Raw genomic sequence first — 19,578 nt, forward strand, 5'->3', positions numbered from 1 at the left:
TCTAAAGCAAGCACCTAGAGCCTGGTATGATACACTAACCGCATTTCTAGTACAACATGATTTCACCATCGGTTCGGTGGATAAAACATTGTTTAAATTTGAAAAGAATGAACATATCCTACTTGTTCAAATCTATGTAGATGATATCATTTTTGGCTCAACCGATCCTAAGCTATGTGATAAGTTTTCAAAAATGATGACTGATAAGTTTGAAATGAGTATGATGGGAGAATTAAGTTTCTTCCTAGTTCTTCAGGTTAAACAACTCAAAGAAGGAACATTCATTAGCCAACCTAAATACACCAAGGAGCTACTGAAGAAATTCGGGATGGACACTTGTTCCTCGGCGGCTACTCCAATGAGCTCATCGATTAAATTAGACAGGGATGATGAGGGCCAATCGGTAGACCAGATTGCATACCGGGGAATGATCGGCTCTCTACTATACCTGACAGCGAGTAGACCGGACATCCTGTTTGCAGTTGGTGTATGTGGGAGATTCCAAGCAAATCCAAAACAATCTCAATACACAGCCGCAAAAAGGATACTGAAGTATCTAAAAGGCACACCTGATGTCGGTCTGTGGTACCCAAAGGACTCATCCTTTAATCTAACAAGTTACTTAGACGCAGACTATGCAGGATGTAAGATTGACAGAAAGAGCACCAGCGGAACATGTCAGTTCTTAGGTGACCGACTAGTGTCATGGCATAGCAAGAAGCAGACATCGGTGGCCACATCAACCGCAAAGGCTGAATACTTGGCGGCCGGAAGTTGCTACTCTCAACTCCACTGGATCCAACAACAACTGAAGGACTTCGGCATCATAGCCGAAGAGTCCCCGATCTTCTGTGACAATACAAGTGCCATTGCGATCACCTACAACCCGGTTCTCCACTCCAGAACCAAGCATATCGACATAAGGCACCACTTCATCAGGGAACATGTCACGTTGAAGCATATCCGGCTGGAATACGTATCGACCGATCAACAAGTAGCCGATATCTTCACTAAGCCTCTACAGGAAGCTAAGTTCTCTCAATTCAGACTTACTTTCGGCTTAACCGACATTAGCCAGATCCTTCCTAAGGATGCTTAAAGGGAAACCGGTTCGGACAGACAAAACCGGTAGTTCCTCCTAAACTGTTGGACTTCAAATTTTCAAGTTACCTATGGAAGAACCGCCCAGTTCATCAAACAGAGTAAACCGACCGGCTACTTGGTGCATGCATCAAATAACTGCATCGGGATGAACAACTGATGACTGACCGGTTCGGAAGCAGGTCATCTTAGATTATTTGAAATTCAAACAGAAGTGGAATAATTATCAGTGTTTATAGATGTCTGTTCTGACACATTGCCTTTTCAAAGTAAAATGGTCGCGCCTAAAAAGACGTGAAGATCTTTTGATATCTTTCACAGTCCAGGCCTATGACCAACATCCTAAACTGCAAACCTGCCTATTTCATGCAATATCTCTTATCCTGCAGTTAATAGATATCATCTCATTTAATGCCTGGACAATAGGATAATCCCTAAACTAGTATTTAAGTGAAGTAACCATTCACCACAACACTCACAAGACAAAAGATTATCCTCTCACTAAGACAAAAGATGTCTCAGTTCCCCAACATCCTTCAGGTTGATTTTCAATCCTGTTCAAACACAGAGCACTATGAGATTTACAAGATAATCAAATCTCTAGAGGAAACCGGTCTTCAGAACTTCCTAGACGACAAACACACCATCTATCCTGAATCCATTCTGGAGTTCTTCTATCACGCCAGGGTGTTTAGAGGCACCCCCACTTTGAAACTCACATTCAATCGAAAGTGAGAGGTATTGTCTTTGATTTCACCGAAAGGGACTTTGCGCGGTGCTTTAGCCTGCCAAAGCACGGGATAACGGATCTAGAAGTTCCAGCCGACATAAAAGTCGAGATCTCCATCGCCTTCGCACGATCTGACGAACCGGTTGAGGACCACAGAACAAAATCACGCCTGAGAGCTGAATATCAGCTCCTCAATGATGTGATCGGTAAGAGCATCTTCGGAAAAGACGTCACAAATACCTACTGTACCTCGAACTTCAACATGATGGCGGCCATAATCACTGGCACACTGGTGAACTGGTCCAGGGTGCTGTTTGACATCCTCATCTGGATGGTTGGAATTCGATCAGTCGGTTTCATCCCCCAACTAAGCTGTCTCCTTGTGGAGCTTGGTGTTCCAACCTGTCCCGGAGAAGGTTTGAACCAAGCCCAGGTGCTGACTAAAGAAGTAACCGACTCCTTTTATGAGCGGTTCGAGAGAGCTTGGAAGAGGAGAAACCGCCGCAACGGTGTCGTCAACTCTTATGCACACTGAGTCACTCCTTCTTGCACCCGGTCGTTTTGCTTCATGCACCGGGTGTATCTTTATCCAACCTATGATTGATCGTTTCGGCCAGATCTACGTCCTCTTCGGTTTCATTTATGTTTCTTTTGGTCTCATGTTTTCTTCATTATTATCCATGCTTGTTCGGCACTGTCCTATGCTACTTTCGGTTTCAACTAATTAATCTCGGTTATGATTAGTGCATTCAATGAAAAAGGAATCCCTAATTAATGAGATAACCCCCAACCACTTAAACATTTAATATCCAACTAACCTGGTTACTTCTCAACTAACACCTACCTCGGGCTCCGCAATCTGCCTCTTCCCCATGCACCTTGGAAACATAAAGATTCTTTTGCTCAATAAAACAAAACTAACAATCAAAGCTTATGTTTTCCCTCCAAAACCGACCCTATATAAGGAGCCATCCTCTAATAAACTTACCACATACGAAAGCATAAGAACTCTTCTGAAACTCTTTGAATTTCATCTCTCTCAATACCGTAATCATGCCGAGCCGAACTTTGGGAAATTTCTTAAGCATTGACTTCGACTCTTGCATGGGAGAGAGGGACGGAAATCCTGAACAGGAGCTCATGTTTCACTCTCTCACTGAAACTGGTCTTCAACCTTTTCTTGAAGAGGCCGGTCCAATTCTCTTAGAGGATGTCAAGGCCTTCTTCCGAAGCGCCTGCATCAGGGGAAAGTATATCGTCTCTACCGTCAGAGACCACACATTCTGGATCGATGAAACTGAATTTGCTTCACTATTCGGTCTACCCACTGAAGGATTCTCTGACTTTCCAACCATAGAGGACTTAGCGGGATTTGAACTCGCCCAATATCTATCGGCCACCTCTTCTCCGGTGGAACACTATGGGCCAAAAACCCAGCTTGCTAGTCACGGTCAACTACTTCTCGAAATCGTGACCCGTTCGATCCTGTGTCAATCGCCAAATCAACGGTATTCTAGAAATACCTACAACATTATGACCCACATCCTTTGCGAATCGGCCATCAACTGGTCAACGGTCATATTCGAAAACCTCAAGAATATGGTGCTGACCAAGAGAGGTCTCGGTTATGCACCGCATATCAGCAAGCTGATTCTTGGGTACCGGCCAGAGTTTGGACCAGGGACACCGGCCTCCTCCTCGAACATCCTCGACAAGGATTCGGCAATAGACCGAATTTCTAGAATGTCTTTTCCATAGGCTGTACTTTCCATTATTTATGTATGCCTATCTCAATACCGAATTTTCTGTCGGTTTTCTTTCTGCAATATTTCTTGAATTCAATCTCATTTCAGTTTAAATGACCGTGTCTTCTTAATTCTTTGAACATTTATCTAAGTAACCGGTTAACATATTCAAACTATAACCGCGTTCTTATCCGGTCACATAAAATCGCTTAAAATATAAAGATTGCAAACACTCTGATCACTCAACATAACCGGTTAAACTTAGAAACCGCACCATCAATCTCGGTTTCAAAAAGGAGAGCGCGTCATCAATGGCATAAGCACAAGTTTTGGAGGGAAATCTCCCGCCCAAAACTGCCGCCCCCTCGGTTTACCGCCCTTGGTGTGGCGCCCATTCTCTCCCGCCCATAGTTTGTCGCATCTTTCAATTTGGAGGGAAAACTCCCGCCCAACATTGATGGGACGGTTGGGCTTCCAAACCGCATCTATAAAAGGGACTCTCGATTATTTTATTTCATTCTCACGCGAATCTGCTTTCTCTCTCTAAGCTTTCTAACTTTCTGAAGCGGTTATCTCTCACACTCTCTCAAACTCTCTAAAATGGGGCGTGATTCGGCTTTGTTTAGACACCTATCTCAGGTGGATTTCGAGGAAATCCGGCCGAAAGGTACGTCCGAGGCAAAGGAGGTTCTTGACCGGGTAGTCAAAACCGGTCTGTAATATTTCCTTGGCGGTCCTCATGTTATATACAAAGAGGCGGTCGAAGAATTCTTCAAAACCGCAACCATCTCCAACGACAAAATCACCGCAACTGTATGCGGTTCTGAAATAGAGCTCACCGAGGCATCGGTGGCAGAGAGCCTGCGCCTTCCGACAACCGGCCAGGATGCAATGACAGACATAGAGCAGAAAACCTTTGAGGCGGCTTGCCAGATTCTATCGGCAACTAAAGAGCCGATCAAAGTATCCGGCAGCAAATCAATGTTGAAGCCGGAGTATATCCCAATCTGTGACATCTTCGCAAGGGCGATTCTGGCGAGTGGAGGAAACTACAGCAACCTAACAAAGGACAAAATCAGGATGTTGATCGGCCTGATAGAGGGAAGAAAGGTCAACTGGGCAAAGGCGGTGTTCAGCAACCTAATGGATATGGTGAAACCGGATTCAAACCGGTTGTGGGGATACGCCGTTCCTCTCGGTAAGATCTTCCTTCACCACAATCTCGACATCGGTCCCGGCGTCGTTGTCGCAGATCGATGCCTCATCAGATCGAAGCAATTCCTAGAAAGGAAGCAGCCGGCCCCCGATTCCACAGGTGGCCGAAAAAAGAAAGCCGACAAGAAAGCGGCCCCAGCCAAGGCAAAGGCTGAAAGTAAAGGAAAAGAGAAAGTAACCTTCTCAGAACCGCCGCAGCAGACAGAGGATGAAGAGTCGGCTTCCCGCTCTGAAAGAACCGATATAGAGAAGACCGAGGACGAAAGATCGGTCAATGAAGACGAGCGTTCGGCCCAGAGCACCAATAACGCCAATCCTGAGACCACCGAAGGTGGTGAAGAGGATGATGAAGAGGACGGTGGAGAAGTCAGTGATGAGGGCGGCGACAAAAAGAAGGAGGAGGCCGAAGAGGCAGAGGCCGATAGGATATCTCGGAAACTCCTTTAGGGCATCAAAAAGCGAGCCGAGTCAATTGAAGAGGTATACCTGGAGTGGCACGAGCACCGGTACGACACACCGTATAGAGAAATCTTACCGGGCCACACAGATTTGGAATGCATCCAAAGATTGGAGGAGGTGGAAGACTTGATCATAAATCTTACAAACTCCAACACACTTCAAGAGGTACAACACCGAACCTGCCTCTTAAAACCGAAGGTCCAACTACGGAAGCTAACAACACGCATCCGGAAAATTACGGAGGAGCTCAAAACGATGGGACTGGAAGACACCTTAGCACCGCGGGTGTTAGAAAGGCTTGAAAAAGCCAAAGGGGAACTCATTCAAGAAATCGAACGGCTAGAGGCAATATGCAGCCGAATGAAAATACCGGTCTATACTGCTCCCCAGATCGAAACGACTCCGGAACACTGCCCAACACCTCCAAAGGAGAATGCGGCATCAAAGGAATCCAATGAAAGAGCCGATCCCAATCTCACCGGGCAATCCCCTCCTCCACAACCGGAAGTCTCCGCATCAGACTTCACAAAGGAATGGGTTGAGGACCGTCTCCAACGGCTTGAAGACTCAACCGTAGAACGGATTGATAACCGCATTCAAGAGTTTGAAGACTCCGCGGTTCAGCCATTCAAGGATAGAGTCCAAAGAATCACTGGCTCGGCACTCAAGTTCGCCGACACCACATGGTTTCTCTTGAATTCCAATCGGGACCGAATCTCAAAAGTCGACGAAGATCTGCAGGAAGAGGCGACTCTGCGCGGTAAATATGTCAAGCGAACCGAAATTTTGGAGGATTTGACCTCCGAGTTAAAGGGAGACTTCGACCGGCTTGAAAGAGAGACCGATCAACGGTTGACATCGATGGGTGATGACTTGGTTGGCACAACACTCGACCGGGTCTCCGAACTCGAGAAGAAAAATGTGGGTCTCGAGGCCGAACTGAAGGCGCTTTCCGAACAGGTTGCCAAATTGCTGAGGGTTAAGGTGAACGCGGATGTCGCGGCTGTAGCGGCTGATGCTCAAGTAGCTAAGAGGGTCCAGGATGCGCTGGATGCCGAAGCAGGTAAAGAGAAAGAGGCACCGCGTTCTTCTCAACTTACCGAAGAGGAAGAGGAAGCCGCGCGGATTAAAAGGGCAGAGGCCATATTCCCAGGATTTGCTAAGAAAGCAGTCACTCAGGCTGCGGAGGATGCTGCGCGGTTGGAAAGGGAAACACGAAGGTTGGAAGGCTTCGCAGCCGAAAACAAGAAGAAAAAGGCGGCCGCCTCCGCTTCAGCGCCGAAAAAGCGAAAGAGGGAAGCCCCTAAGAAAGTTCAAATAGTCGAGCTGCTCAATGAGGTCACTGAAACGGTCATCACGAGTACATCGCAGTAGGCTGACCAAGTCGAAGAGGAAGTCAAAGAACAATTGCAGTGCCGGTCTACAAGACGACGACCTTCTGAACCGACCAGTCGACAGCAACCGAAGAAGAAAAAGAGCATATATGACTTCTCGGACTCGGAATAGGGGCTCTCTTTCCTTTACTTATCTTAGTATTTTTACATATTATGTTATTTTCGGTTATCTATACTATATATAAAGCTATTTTTGAAACCGGCCATCTTGCATCTCTACTTAGTTTTGATAATTTTAAATAAAATAATCAAAAAGGGAGAAATTGATAAGATAAAAGATAAAGACTCTTCCAAAATTTTTCTCAAAAATTTTCGAAAAATTCTCCTAAGTCAGTTTCAAAAATCCGGATAAACAAAACAACCGGCCTACGGTTGCAAACTTACATTATTTATGATAATTTTAAATAAAATAATCAAGAAGGGAGAAATTGTTAGATAAAATCAGACCGGTTCAAATAAACCTAACTTAAATAAATTTTCCATGCAGGAACAATGAACCGGACCGGATAAACAAAAGAACCGCCTAAAGAAAACTAACCGGTCAAGCTACTAAACCGACCAAGAATACTCGGAACATGACCGCACAAAGAAAGGATCGGCCAAAGCTTAACACCGGAATCATCAAACAGCCGATCGGCCACAAGGCAGAAGAATAACCGGAAGAAGTCCGGTTACATCACTCATACCAAAAGCCATTCGGTTAAGACAAATGGCCGACCAGAACAAGAAGACAATTCGGGTATCTGTTGAGAACGATACCAAAGGAACAGACTGAACACTTCCATATCCATGCAAGTCTGAGGAAAGACTGTAGGCTGCAGAAGACAGTACTACCGGATCTGTCCACTTCGGGATAAGTCAGAAAGAAGATCTTCCAAGTACAGACAATTGTCCAACAGACAGTGCCTACATCAAGTAAAAGACAAACCCGGCAGGTTTGTCTTACATACCGGAAGAACAGACCGCCAGGTCTGAGACAGAATGCCAGGTCTGAGGTTGACCATCAGGTCTGAGGAAGCGACCGTAGGTCTGAATCTCTGAAACACTGAATCAGTGCACCTCTGCTCAGCCAATCAGATTCAAGGCAGTGAAATATGACCGTTGGCATATTTCACCTATAAAAGGGGCAGTTGAAGAAGAGTAAATGTGGGACAAGGGACATACAGTGGGACAAGTAAAACGCTAAGAGCATTTACTACAAGTGATAAGATTGTGTTATTCTAAGAAAGCCTAAGTGCTAAAGTTAAAGTGTGTTTTACAATTTCGGTGTAAATTGTAAGAGTGGTATCGAGCAAGAAATAAGTCTCGATCGGTTTGTACTTGTATTCCTTAGTGAATATCCTTCTCGCGGTTTCGAGAGGAAGTGGTGACGTAGGAGCTTTATCTCCGAACATCCATAAAATCTGTCTTGTTAGTTACTGTCTGCCGGTTTCATCACCTAACCGATCCGTACCGCGATAACCGACTTAACCTTATCCAAGCCGAGTTTCCAGATTACCGAAGCCGACCCATCAAATCTCAAACCTCCATTATATAATACCGATTCTGCCTATCATACAAGTGCACCGCTTCAACCTGAAAGCAAACCTCTTCCGCGCTTGAACCTAGTTCAAGGGTTTGTGACAGGTTGTGTAGTATTGATACCCCGGTGTTAATCTCTAACCGGATTAACCACCACCCTTCGAGTAAGAACCGCTAACCGGTCCAACCCCCGGTCCTCCAACGGCTACCTAGATCCTAACAGATACCATGGGCTGGGGTTTAATATTTTCATTGGAGAAGTTTTAGAGAGAGAATTAAATGAAGCCGAAGAAGTTTAAGAAAGAGAAATAAATAAACCAAGAGAAGTTTAAGAGAGAAATAAATGAAGCTGGAGAAGATTTATACCGAATATATTTTTTAATTTTCTTTATTTCTCTCTCTTACCCACGTTAGGATTCGTGATCTTGTTTTCGCTGATCTTTCGTTGAGTTTATTATTTCTCTAAAATAAATTATAAATATTATTCTTTTAAAAAAAATAAATATACCAAATAAATATAAATTATAATTTAAAATTAATTATATAAAATAATAATATTATAATATCTCACCATCTATAAAATAATAGTAAAGAAAATATTATACAAAACAAATATAATTATTTTCAATTTAATTATTACAAAGTTAAGAACTTGTTTGATATGGGTTATTTAGAAAATAAAATATTGATAAAAATAACAGTTTTAAAAATGTTTAGAAAAACATTTTTTAATTCGTTTATGTTCTAACTTCGAGTCTGTCATACGACAAGTTACACAATAAGTTTCGCTCGTCTGATTAATTAGTTAAGTGTGTTTAAACTCTCGAAATTATTCGCATTTCAAATAAAGTAGAAACGTAAAAAGAAAAAAAAAAAGTATGCAATAAACTGACGTAAAAGGAATTGTTTGGGCCGTGGGCCCGTGGCTCGCCACTAACACCGTTACATACAAATTTGGATCCAGGTCCAATTCATCCATTCAACGGCTATTTGAAAGAACAAAAAAAAAAATGACAAGCGGCTGGATCGTGCCCTTCTTCAAACTTCAATCGACATTTCTTCTCGCTCTCTCGTTATTCTCCGATTCCGGCGGATGAGAAATATTATTGAAAACTTTTCATTTCGATGGATCATTCCGTGAAATGCGTGCATTTGATTCGGTCTATCTTCAATTAATCGCCGTTTTCGGGTATATCTGTTATTCATTTGCAGCTCTTGGTTCTTTGGTTCTTGCTCGGTGAGAATCCGTTCATTTTTCCTTTTTTGATGTTTGTCCCTGCTCCGTATGATCACTTTTAACGTCAGGATTGATATGCCGTCATCGGGAAAATATTTAGGGATTTTTTTCAAAAAATATGATATCATTCTGCGGCGTTTCAATGTGTATATTGACATTCATTCTATAATATAGATACAAGTTGGATGTCCATGGCAGAGTTTTTGATCTATGGTAACAATTTATTTGGAAAGATTTAGGGTTTAAGTCTAATCTTCAACAAAACCCCCCATTTATAAGGTTTAAGGGTTTTTGTTGAAACCAAAGTTAAGATGCCTTCATCAGACATTGCAATTAGTTCAGCTTGGACTGATGCTACATTGTCTCCAGGTCACATAAGTGACCAGGGCGAATCGATTATGATATATGTGTCTATTTCGGGTAACATGATTCCTCTGCGTGTTTTAGAATCAGATTCCATTGAATCTGTGAAGCTCAAAATCCAATCATATAAAGGGTTTGTTGTAAAGAATCAGAAACTAGTTTGCGATGGCAGAGAGCTTGCAAGAAGTAATACTCTCATTGGTGACTATGGAGTCACTGATGGAAACATTATTCATTTAATTCTCCGGTTATCAGACCTTCAAATCATCAATGTCAAGACCTCATGTGGTAAAGAATTCACCTTCCATGTTGAACTATCCCGAGATGTGGGATATATCAAACACAAGATTGCTGACAAGAAGAATGCTAGCTCAGTTGAATTCGACGAAAATCAAGAAGTTATAATTTGTAACGGCGAACAGCTTGAAGATGGTAGGCTTATAAATGATATCTCGAAAAGTAAGGACGGTGTTGTTCATTTGTTTGTTCGAAGATCTGCCAAGATCAGAGCTAAACCAGTTGAGAAACATTTTGAGCTCTCTATAGTTGCTCCACAAGAGATATTTCTTGAGCCAGTGATTGGAAATCCAAAAATTGAATTACCATTCATCATTTCAGAAATGATTGATTCAACTATCAGGGGATTGGAAAAAGGGAAATACCCAATCAAATCTGCAGAAGGAACAGGTGGAGCATATTTCATGCCAGGTGATGATGATGATGATGAATTAGGGTTAGGGAAGCAGTATGTTTCTGTATTCAAACCAACAGATGAAGAGCCATTAGCTGTCAATAATCCACGTTCTCTTCCTCCTTCTGTGAACGGCGAAGGATTAAAGAAAGGAAATAGAGTTGGCGAGGGCGCTTTAAAGGAAGTTGCTGCCTACATATTGGATCATTCATCGTTCTCTGGAGTTCCTCCAACAACAATGGTTAAATGTTTGCACAGAGGATTTAATCATCCTGATGGGATCAAAGTTAAAATTGGATCACTTCAGATGTTCATAGAGAATCATGGAAGTTGTGAAGATATGGGTCCAGGTGCTTTTCCAGTTGAAGAAGTACATAAAATTTCTGTGTTGGATATACGGTTGGCTAATGCGGATAGACATGCTGGAAACATTCTTGTGAAAAAAGATAAAGATGGACGAATAACAAAACTGATTCCTATTGATCATGGGTACTGCTTGCCTGATTCGGTAAGTTTTTCTATACATTCTCTACTTAGAAAATGTTATTTGTCTTTGTGCTCATTTTATCTATGAACACTAAATTTGGAACTGGGGTTTCTTTTTTGGATTCGACCTTAAAACCGCCAAAAAAATTAGTACACAGATCCGGACACTACAATCTGTTTGATAATTGATGGAAGATGAGAGCTTGTTTGATGTTAGGGTTTAGGAGAAAGGGCATTTGCATTTGATAGGTGATTAGTGATTACTATCTTCTCCTCTCAATCAATCTATCGTCACATATAAATCTTACTGTTTGCTCATCTAAATTCAATTAGTTGTTTACCCATCTCTTCCATGTTTGTCTCTTCTATTTTCTTTGTGTTATGGCACAACCACTTTTTAAATGAGACATATTTCAGCTAGATTCAGATCCAGATCTAAAATGTGTTTTCAAATGAACCATTTATAAACTATATTGTCTCCTTTGATGTTTTTCTCATTGCAGTTTGAAGATTGTACATTCGAGTGGCTCTATTGGCCACAAGCTAAGAAACCATACAACCAAGAAACTGTCGAATACATAAATTCTCTCGACGCAAAAGAAGACATCGCCCTTTTGAAATTTCAAGGGTGGGATATACCCATTGAATCTGTTCGTACTTTACGAATATCCACAATGCTTCTAAAGAAAGGGGTGGCGAGAGGGTTCACTCCATATACGATAGGGAGCATAATGTGCAGAGATTCTTTGACAAAGGAATCCATGCTTGAAGAAATTGTGCAAGAAGCAGTTGAATCTATGTTAATTGGATCAAGTGAAGATGATTTTTTCGAAGCTTTGTCTCGTGTTATGGATCGTCGACTCGATGAAATAGATCGGTAAGTTAATCTCGAAAAAATGATATAATGTTTGGTTCTTTATCGGTAATTTTGAGAGCTAAGCTATAAAGGACTATAAAGACTAAATTGTATTATCAAAAGTATAAATTCAAGTGTTGCGTTTAAACTTGGAAGGGTTGATTTATTTTTTCTTTCAATAATTAAACTCAAAGGTTCACATCTTTACCTCATTTATTTTATTTCTTGATATTTTGATATTTTTTATTCAAATTTAAACATTAGATAGATTAAATTATGATTTTGTCTAGTTTAATATTGAATTAAGTAAAAATCATATAAGGTGAGACAAAAATAAATCTGATAGAATCTTACTTGTTTTTTATTTATATTACCAGACAAAAATAAATCTGATAGAATCTTACTTTTTTTCTAATATCATGTCTTATGATAATGATATTAGAAATTAACCATGAAATGATACACCAATAATCATTTCATTTAGGATTCTACTAATTTATTCCATGTAATATTATTCTATTTGAATAGTTAAAGAAGTAAAATGAGATTTTGTGAGAGATGTTGATTTCTAAATAAAACAATTATTGTTTTCTCCTTTTTCCCATTAAAATTCTTTTGGATTTTAGAAATTAGTTCTCACTTATTGAAGAAAACTACAATAAGAGAGTAGGTGTGTCTACAGTCTACCTCCAAATTAAATAGATTCTTATAATGAATTAAAACAACCTAATTTAACATTAGCATTTTTGGTACAATTTTGATAAAGTGAGGAAAGTTAAATGTATTTGGCTTAAAAAATGTGTTAGAAATGTTTAATACCATAATAAAATTTCATTGTGTAATTCCACTTAAATAATTTAAATAATAACAATTTTATATTATAAAAAACAAATATTTATATAAAAATAAAGTTTTTTCAAACGAACTATTTGTGTTTGGTTAGAGTAAACGAATCAGACTGAACGAAAAATCAACCAAATATTAAAATTAAGATGAAATTTTGAAGTATATTCATTATAGGAATATTATTATCTTTAAACAATGGAGATATTTTTTTTATAAACTAATTTTAAATTTTATTTTTACATTAATTTTGTTCTATTAAATATAAATTAATAATGAAATGTGCACAATTAAATAATAATATTTTTTTTATAATTTTCTTTTTTAGTTATTAAAAGAAAATTCAAATTTTCTTTAAATAAATATTAATAATATTGAAATTCTTTTTTAATATCATATATTAATTAGGATGATTATTTGTATAATTTTATATATTAAATAACATAACATATAATATAAATAAATTGAAAATTAATAATTTTTTATTAAATAAAAATTAAATTTTAATAATATTATTAAAATATAATATAACAAAATAGTAATTCAATTTTTTTAAACCATTGTAAAATTTATTTTCTTTAAAAACTCATTATTAAAAGAAAAAACTTATTTGTTTTATTTATTTTTTTAATGTAGGATCTCCATCCTCATTACACTCACTTTAGATTAAGGATGACAATTTGAATCCGCCCCGCAAAAATCGAACCGAATTGTCCTGTTTTGGACGATTTTTCCCCGAAACCGAACGAGGATGGGACGGGGATGGTATTTGTGTCTCCCGCCCAAACCCGCTCCGATTTCACCCCATTTTCACCCGATTCTGCCCCGAATACCATAAACATAACTAAATATATTAAATTACCAATATATTTATTTATTTAATATATTTTATAAGAGTATTAAAATTATTTCTTTATAATAATATAAAATTTTAATATATTATAATATATATATTAAAAAATTGGTATATATAATTTTATTGTATAATATTTATTTATTTTTTTAAATAAAAGTTATTAACGGTATCCCACGGGATTCTTCAAAACCGAAAAAAACCGAACAAAACGGGAATGATAATTGCATTCCTCGTCCCGAATTGCCCCATTGTCATCCTACCTTAAACGAATTACTCAATTTAAGGCCTAATAAAACACAAAAATTAGAAATGAAAATAAAAATATATTTTATAAAACAAGAAAAAGCAAAAAGATACCTCATTTAAGTATATTGGAGACGTGTATTATGCCCAAAGTATTTAATATATTTAAATCTTAGTACAACGTGGCGAGATCTAACTGCATTTCCATTTTCCCACTATACACCCTTCCTCACTTTATCATATCTCTTTACTTCCACTCTCATCAGTCTCTCTCTCTACTCTCTCTCCCACTCTTGAATATGCATCCTCCTCCTCCTCAATCTCACGGCGGCAGATCTTCTCGCCGGAGTTCAAATTTAGCATCATGCATGGTGGCCACCGTTTTCCTTCTCCTAATCATCACCGCCGCCGTCACCGTCTTCTTCATCTTCTTCAAGCCAAAAGAACCAAAGATCGCCGTCGAAGCCGTTCAATTTCCAACCTTTTCACTCTCAAACGGCACTGTAAACTTCATATGCTTACAAGACGTTTCTGTCACGAACCCAAATCGAGACGATTTCACCCATTACGATAGTTCTCTACAGTTAGTCTATTCTGGCACTCCGGTCGGACTCGTATTCATCCCCGCCGGTCAGATCGGTGGAGGAAGGACGCAACATATGATGGCCAAATTTGATGTGCAGTCTTATACCTTGCCGCCTACTGCGGCGACGGCGGTGAACTATGACGGAGGAGAGTTTGTGGGTGGAAATGGATTAGGGATGGGTATGGGTATGGGATCTCCGATGATGATGATGGAGATTGAAACGAGGATGAAGATGATTGGGAGGGTTAGGGTTTTGAAGATTTTTACTCATAGGGTTGAGAGTAAAGCGGTTTGTAGAGTTGCTATTGATGCGAGTAAAGGGGGATCGGTTTTGGGTTTTCATTGTTGAAGATAGATCGAAGATGAATCTTCTTCAAATTGTTCAAAATTGTTTGATAAATTATACACCCATTAGATAGGTTTGTTTCTCTTTGTTGTTCAATTGGTTATTATGAATTTGCAGGAAGAAGATGATGAATTTGTATTGTTGAGCATTATAATTTTGAAGGTGTTAGAAGGAACCATCCAATAGATCTTAATGAACATTTGATACAACTTGTTTGATGCTGGTTATTTGGGAATTTTTTGAAAAAAAACAAATTGGGTTTGTATAGTGTGAACTACTATAATGAAGTATTATTTTGATTTTGATATTTTTTAACAGGATATATGATTTTATTTATTTATTAAAAATACACAAATAATATCAAACACTACCTCCAAGAACAAGACAAAGAAGCATGGTCATGTGGGAGCAGTTGCAAAGGCCTAGATCTTGTTTGATGTTGGGTGAATTGAGATTTTTTTTTGTTGGGTTTTGAAAAAAATATCTTGTTTGATATTTGGTTAATTGAGATTTTTTTTTTGTTGGGATTTGAAAAAAAAATGTTTCATTTGAATTTTGAATTATTATAATGTTTTTCTTCATTTAAATTCTATAAAATTAAAATATTTTAATTTATTAATTGAATAATTAAATAATTAAAAATCATTCATATTTCAAATTTAACTTCTCAAACTTATAAAAATTAAAAGTCATTTATTTTTTATTCTTTTAGTATTTTATAATAGGGAAAGTATATTGTTTCTTTTTTATATAATATAAAAAATTTAGATAATTAAATTTGAATTCATGTTATATTTTTTTTTCGTGCGACATCTTATTTAATTAAATTAGATTTTTTTTCTTTTGAATTTTATGATCAAAATAATAATATTGTGATTGTCTCGATCTTCTCGTTTTCGAAATTTTTAAATTTAAGTCTTTTAATTCCCGACTTGACCTTTTGAAAAAATGTATTTTTAAAATATTTAAATAAATCGAGAGTTTTGATTTTAGATTTTTAGTGTCAATACATAATTTTTCTCGAAAATTAAGAAAATATTTTACGTATTTTAAACGAATTTTTACAATTCTATTTTATGGTTTGGGATTGGTTATACTCGATAAATAACTTTCGCTTATTCCTTAATTCTCATCACTATCTCGTATCTCGTCTCTATTTTAAATTTTTAGTCAAATTTTAAATTAATTAATTTACCCTCTTATTTTTTAAAATTTATTCAAAAAGATTGAAATTTAAATTATAGTTGTAGATATGATTGGATTGACTTTTGAACGTCATAAATAAACTAAGAAAGTTAGTTTTCACATAAATCACATTAGTTTATTTATTCTTTTTATATGTAGGATTCTTTTTAAGAAATTTGTATCTACAAATGTCTAGTTAAATAAATAAAAATGATCCTTATATATATTTAAAAGCATTTTATATTTTTTTAAATTTTGAAAAAATGAAGCCTTAAAATGCTAATAACATTTAAAATATCAAGGGTTCACGGTGTCTTGGGGCGCGGGTCAAGGGTTAATTAGTGAAGGTCAATTCGAGGGGAATTTGATGAAATGACCGGATCACCTTATTTGACTTTTTTGACCAGTGCATAAAATTAAATGTGCTGGTGATACTTTTTTTTGGACGAAAATACCCCCGTTGCGAGACACAACCTCCGGTTGCGAAACGCAACTGGGTGCATTGTGAAAAGTGCACAATGTCCTTGCTATTTAATAAAAAATTTCCATTTCTTTTCTTTTCTTTCTTCCATGTTCTCTCTCTTCACGTGTTCTCTTTCTTCACGGTCTTCTCCCTTCTCCTCCTTCTCTCTAAAAAGAAGACGGACCCCCAACGTCGGAATCCCAGCGAAGGCAGGCAACCATGATGTCCGGTACTGATATGCTCCCTTTGTCCTTCACTTGTTTCTTAGTTCTTTATTTGAACGCATTGTTTGTTAGGTTTAGGGTTTAAGGATTGATTGGTATAAATGTCTTTGTTGCGGCGGATTCCGAGTGCGTCTCGCGGCTAGACCATTTATAGTTAGTATTTGCATTTCAATGGTACGGTTGCGTCTCGCGATTGATAGTATTATTGTTTTCAATTACAGTTGAAGTATTTACTGAGGCATTTATTGTGTATAATGGAGAGTGGAAAATTGCAGCTGATGGTTCTAGGTCTTTATGTGCAAAATCATGCAAAACTTTGGATATACCCCAAAATACAACATTTGCCGAATTAGTTGATATCATCTATCAGAAGATTAACGTGCAAAAGTCTACATATGATTTAGTGATTGAAGTCATGTATGATGTTCCGCCAAAACTTCCCCCTGTTGTTATTGATGAAGATGACGTAGAGAAGTACCCAAGTCAAGATAGTGTACTACCACTACTTACTCAAAAAACTATACCTGGAGTTGTTCCTCAACAGATTGTATTTGAAAGTGAAAATGAAGAAGGAGGAGGAGGAGAAGATGAACGGGCTCATCATGAACTGATTAATCATGAACAGGTTAGTGACTTTAATTAGGAACGGGTTAGTGACTTGCAAACTACTACTATTGTTGCACCAGCAATTACACGCACGCCGCACCGATCATCAATACCTACACCATCTAGTGCAAGAACATCAATGTGTACATCATCTAGTGCAAGAGCATCAATGGGTACACCGTCTAGTGCAAGAGCATCAATGGCTACACCATCGACAGACCCGACAGACCTATCACCAACAGACCCCTCATTTGCGATGGCATTAACTAGTGAAACCGTATTGGAAGTCGGTGCATTGTTTGATAATAAAAAAGAACTTTAATTGAGGCTATATAAATATGCGATGACTAATCATTTTGAATTTAAATTGGTGAAGTCACGAAAACATTTTTGGTATGTGAAATGTTTGGATGAGACATGCAAGTGGAGATTGCGTGCTTTGAAAGGTAAATTATCTGAGATGTTTGAGATTCGGAAATTCAACCAACAACACTCATGCTCAGTTTTGTCGAGACCAGAGAAAAAATGCAAACACTGGCATGGGTTATTGGTAGTGCATGAAGAGTCAATACATGAACCATCACTAAAACCACTTGCCTAAGAAAATAATTAAAGACGTGCAGACAACTTATGGGATATTTTTGACTTATAATAAAGCTTGGAGGGCAAAGGGAAGGACTTTAAAGGCGGTGCGAGGAACGATAGAGAATTCCTATGGAAAATTGTCATCATACCTTTATATGTTGGAGAAGAATAATCCTGGTACCATAAAAGACATCCAGACAGACGAACTCAGCCACTTCAAGTATATGTTCATGTCCCTAGGCCTCTCAATTAGGGGTTTCAAAGCCTTTTACTGTCCTGTATTGTGCGTTGATGCCAGTTTTCTTAAGCACAAGGTGGGAGGTCAACTATTGGTGGTTATTGCATTGGATGCGAATGAGCAACTATATCTTGTCGTATTCGACATTGTTGATTCGGAGAATAATAACTCCTGGACTTATTTTATGCAAAAACTGAGAGAAACAATTGGATTAGTTGATGATCTCGTCTTCGTATCCGATAAACACCCAAACATCGCCAATGCCTTGTGTGTTGTTTTTCCAGAAGCAGATCACAGTGCGTGCACATATCACATAAAGATGAATATTATGGCCAAATTCAAAACTGATAAATGTCATATGGAGTTTGATTTGGCTTTTCGTGCATACACTATCCACAATTTTAATCAGTTTTTTGACAAGATCATGGTTAAAGATAAAAGGATTGCTGCTTATTTAGAAGAAATTGGATTCCAAAGATGAAGTAGAGCATTTTTTCCCCGGTAAGCAATACAATCAACTCACAAGCAATTATGCTGAGAGTTTTAATAGTCAGAGCAGGGAAGCCAGAAAGTATCACATTTCAGCAATGGCTGAGTATTTAAGATTCACAATACAACATTGATTTAATGATAGAAGAGAAAAAGCGTCCAACCACCAAGAACTTTTATCTCCAACTTATGAAAAGTTATTACGTGAGGGTTTTGAGAAGGCCAGATTTTATATCGTATCATCGCTTCACCGATTTGAGTTATATGTGCATGACAATGAGTCCCATTTTAAAGTCAATTTGAAAGACATGGACTGCACTTGTAGGGTATTTAAAGTCTCCGGTCTTCTTTGTGCGCATGCACTGGCTGTTGCCCGTCACCGTAATGTGGTTTCTTATGACTTATGCTCAAGGTATTATTCAACTCAAAAATTCAATCTATTTAACCAATTGTTTAATCGTTCAATTTTCCTTCTCATAGGTATTACACAATTGTATCTTGGTTAAATGCATATGCGGAGACATGTTATCCTGTTGGTTATGAAAACAATTGGGAATGTTCCAGAAATTATCAAACAACGTGTGTGCCTAAAACCACCTATAAAGGTTAAGAAAGGACGACCACAAACTAAACGTAGAACATCCCAAGGTGAGGTCTGTAAGGTTCCGAGACGATGTAGCTCATGTGCTGGTCTAGGAGACGTGAATAACTAAGAGACATGAAGAGTCTCATTTACTAGAGATAAGATCAAGAGGCTTGGACAATCCAAGAGTCTCTTGCATAACAAAAAGATTCCTTAATTGTTATTATTATTATTACTTTAATTTTTAACACTCCCTCTTAAAATGATGCCCGATGAACTAGTTCCAACTTAGATCGTAGATTTTCGAAAGGACCTTTAGGAAGTGCTTTTGTGAAAATATCAACAACATTATCTTCACTCCTTACTACAACCATCTCAATGATTCCCTCTAGTACTTTTTCACGAATAAAGTAATGCTCCAACTCAATGTGTTTTGTTCTCGCATAAAACACATGATTTGAAGTCAATTTAATAGCACTCAAATTATCTCCATGGATAGGAACCGGCTGATCAAACTTGACATGAAAATTCTC

At 38.1% G+C, this 19,578-nt stretch overlaps 1 protein-coding gene across 1 annotated transcript; it reads left to right on the top strand.

Annotated features, from left to right (window-relative positions):
- The first annotated feature begins 9,178 nt into the window (after nucleotides 1-9,178).
- On the top strand, nucleotides 9,179-11,946 carry LOC124922662 (phosphatidylinositol 4-kinase gamma 4-like). Its single transcript, XM_047463382.1, has 2 exons — nucleotides 9,179-10,964; nucleotides 11,446-11,946. The coding sequence occupies exons 1-2, from the start codon at nucleotides 9,714-9,716 to the stop codon at nucleotides 11,821-11,823; spliced, it is 1,629 nt and encodes a 542-aa protein (XP_047319338.1). The 5' UTR covers nucleotides 9,179-9,713; the 3' UTR covers nucleotides 11,824-11,946.
- The last annotated feature ends 7,632 nt before the right edge of the window (nucleotides 11,947-19,578 follow it).

This window comes from Impatiens glandulifera, chromosome 1 (assembly GCF_907164915.1).
Source record: "Impatiens glandulifera chromosome 1, dImpGla2.1, whole genome shotgun sequence".
NCBI classification, from domain to species: Eukaryota; Viridiplantae; Streptophyta; class Magnoliopsida; order Ericales; family Balsaminaceae; genus Impatiens; species Impatiens glandulifera.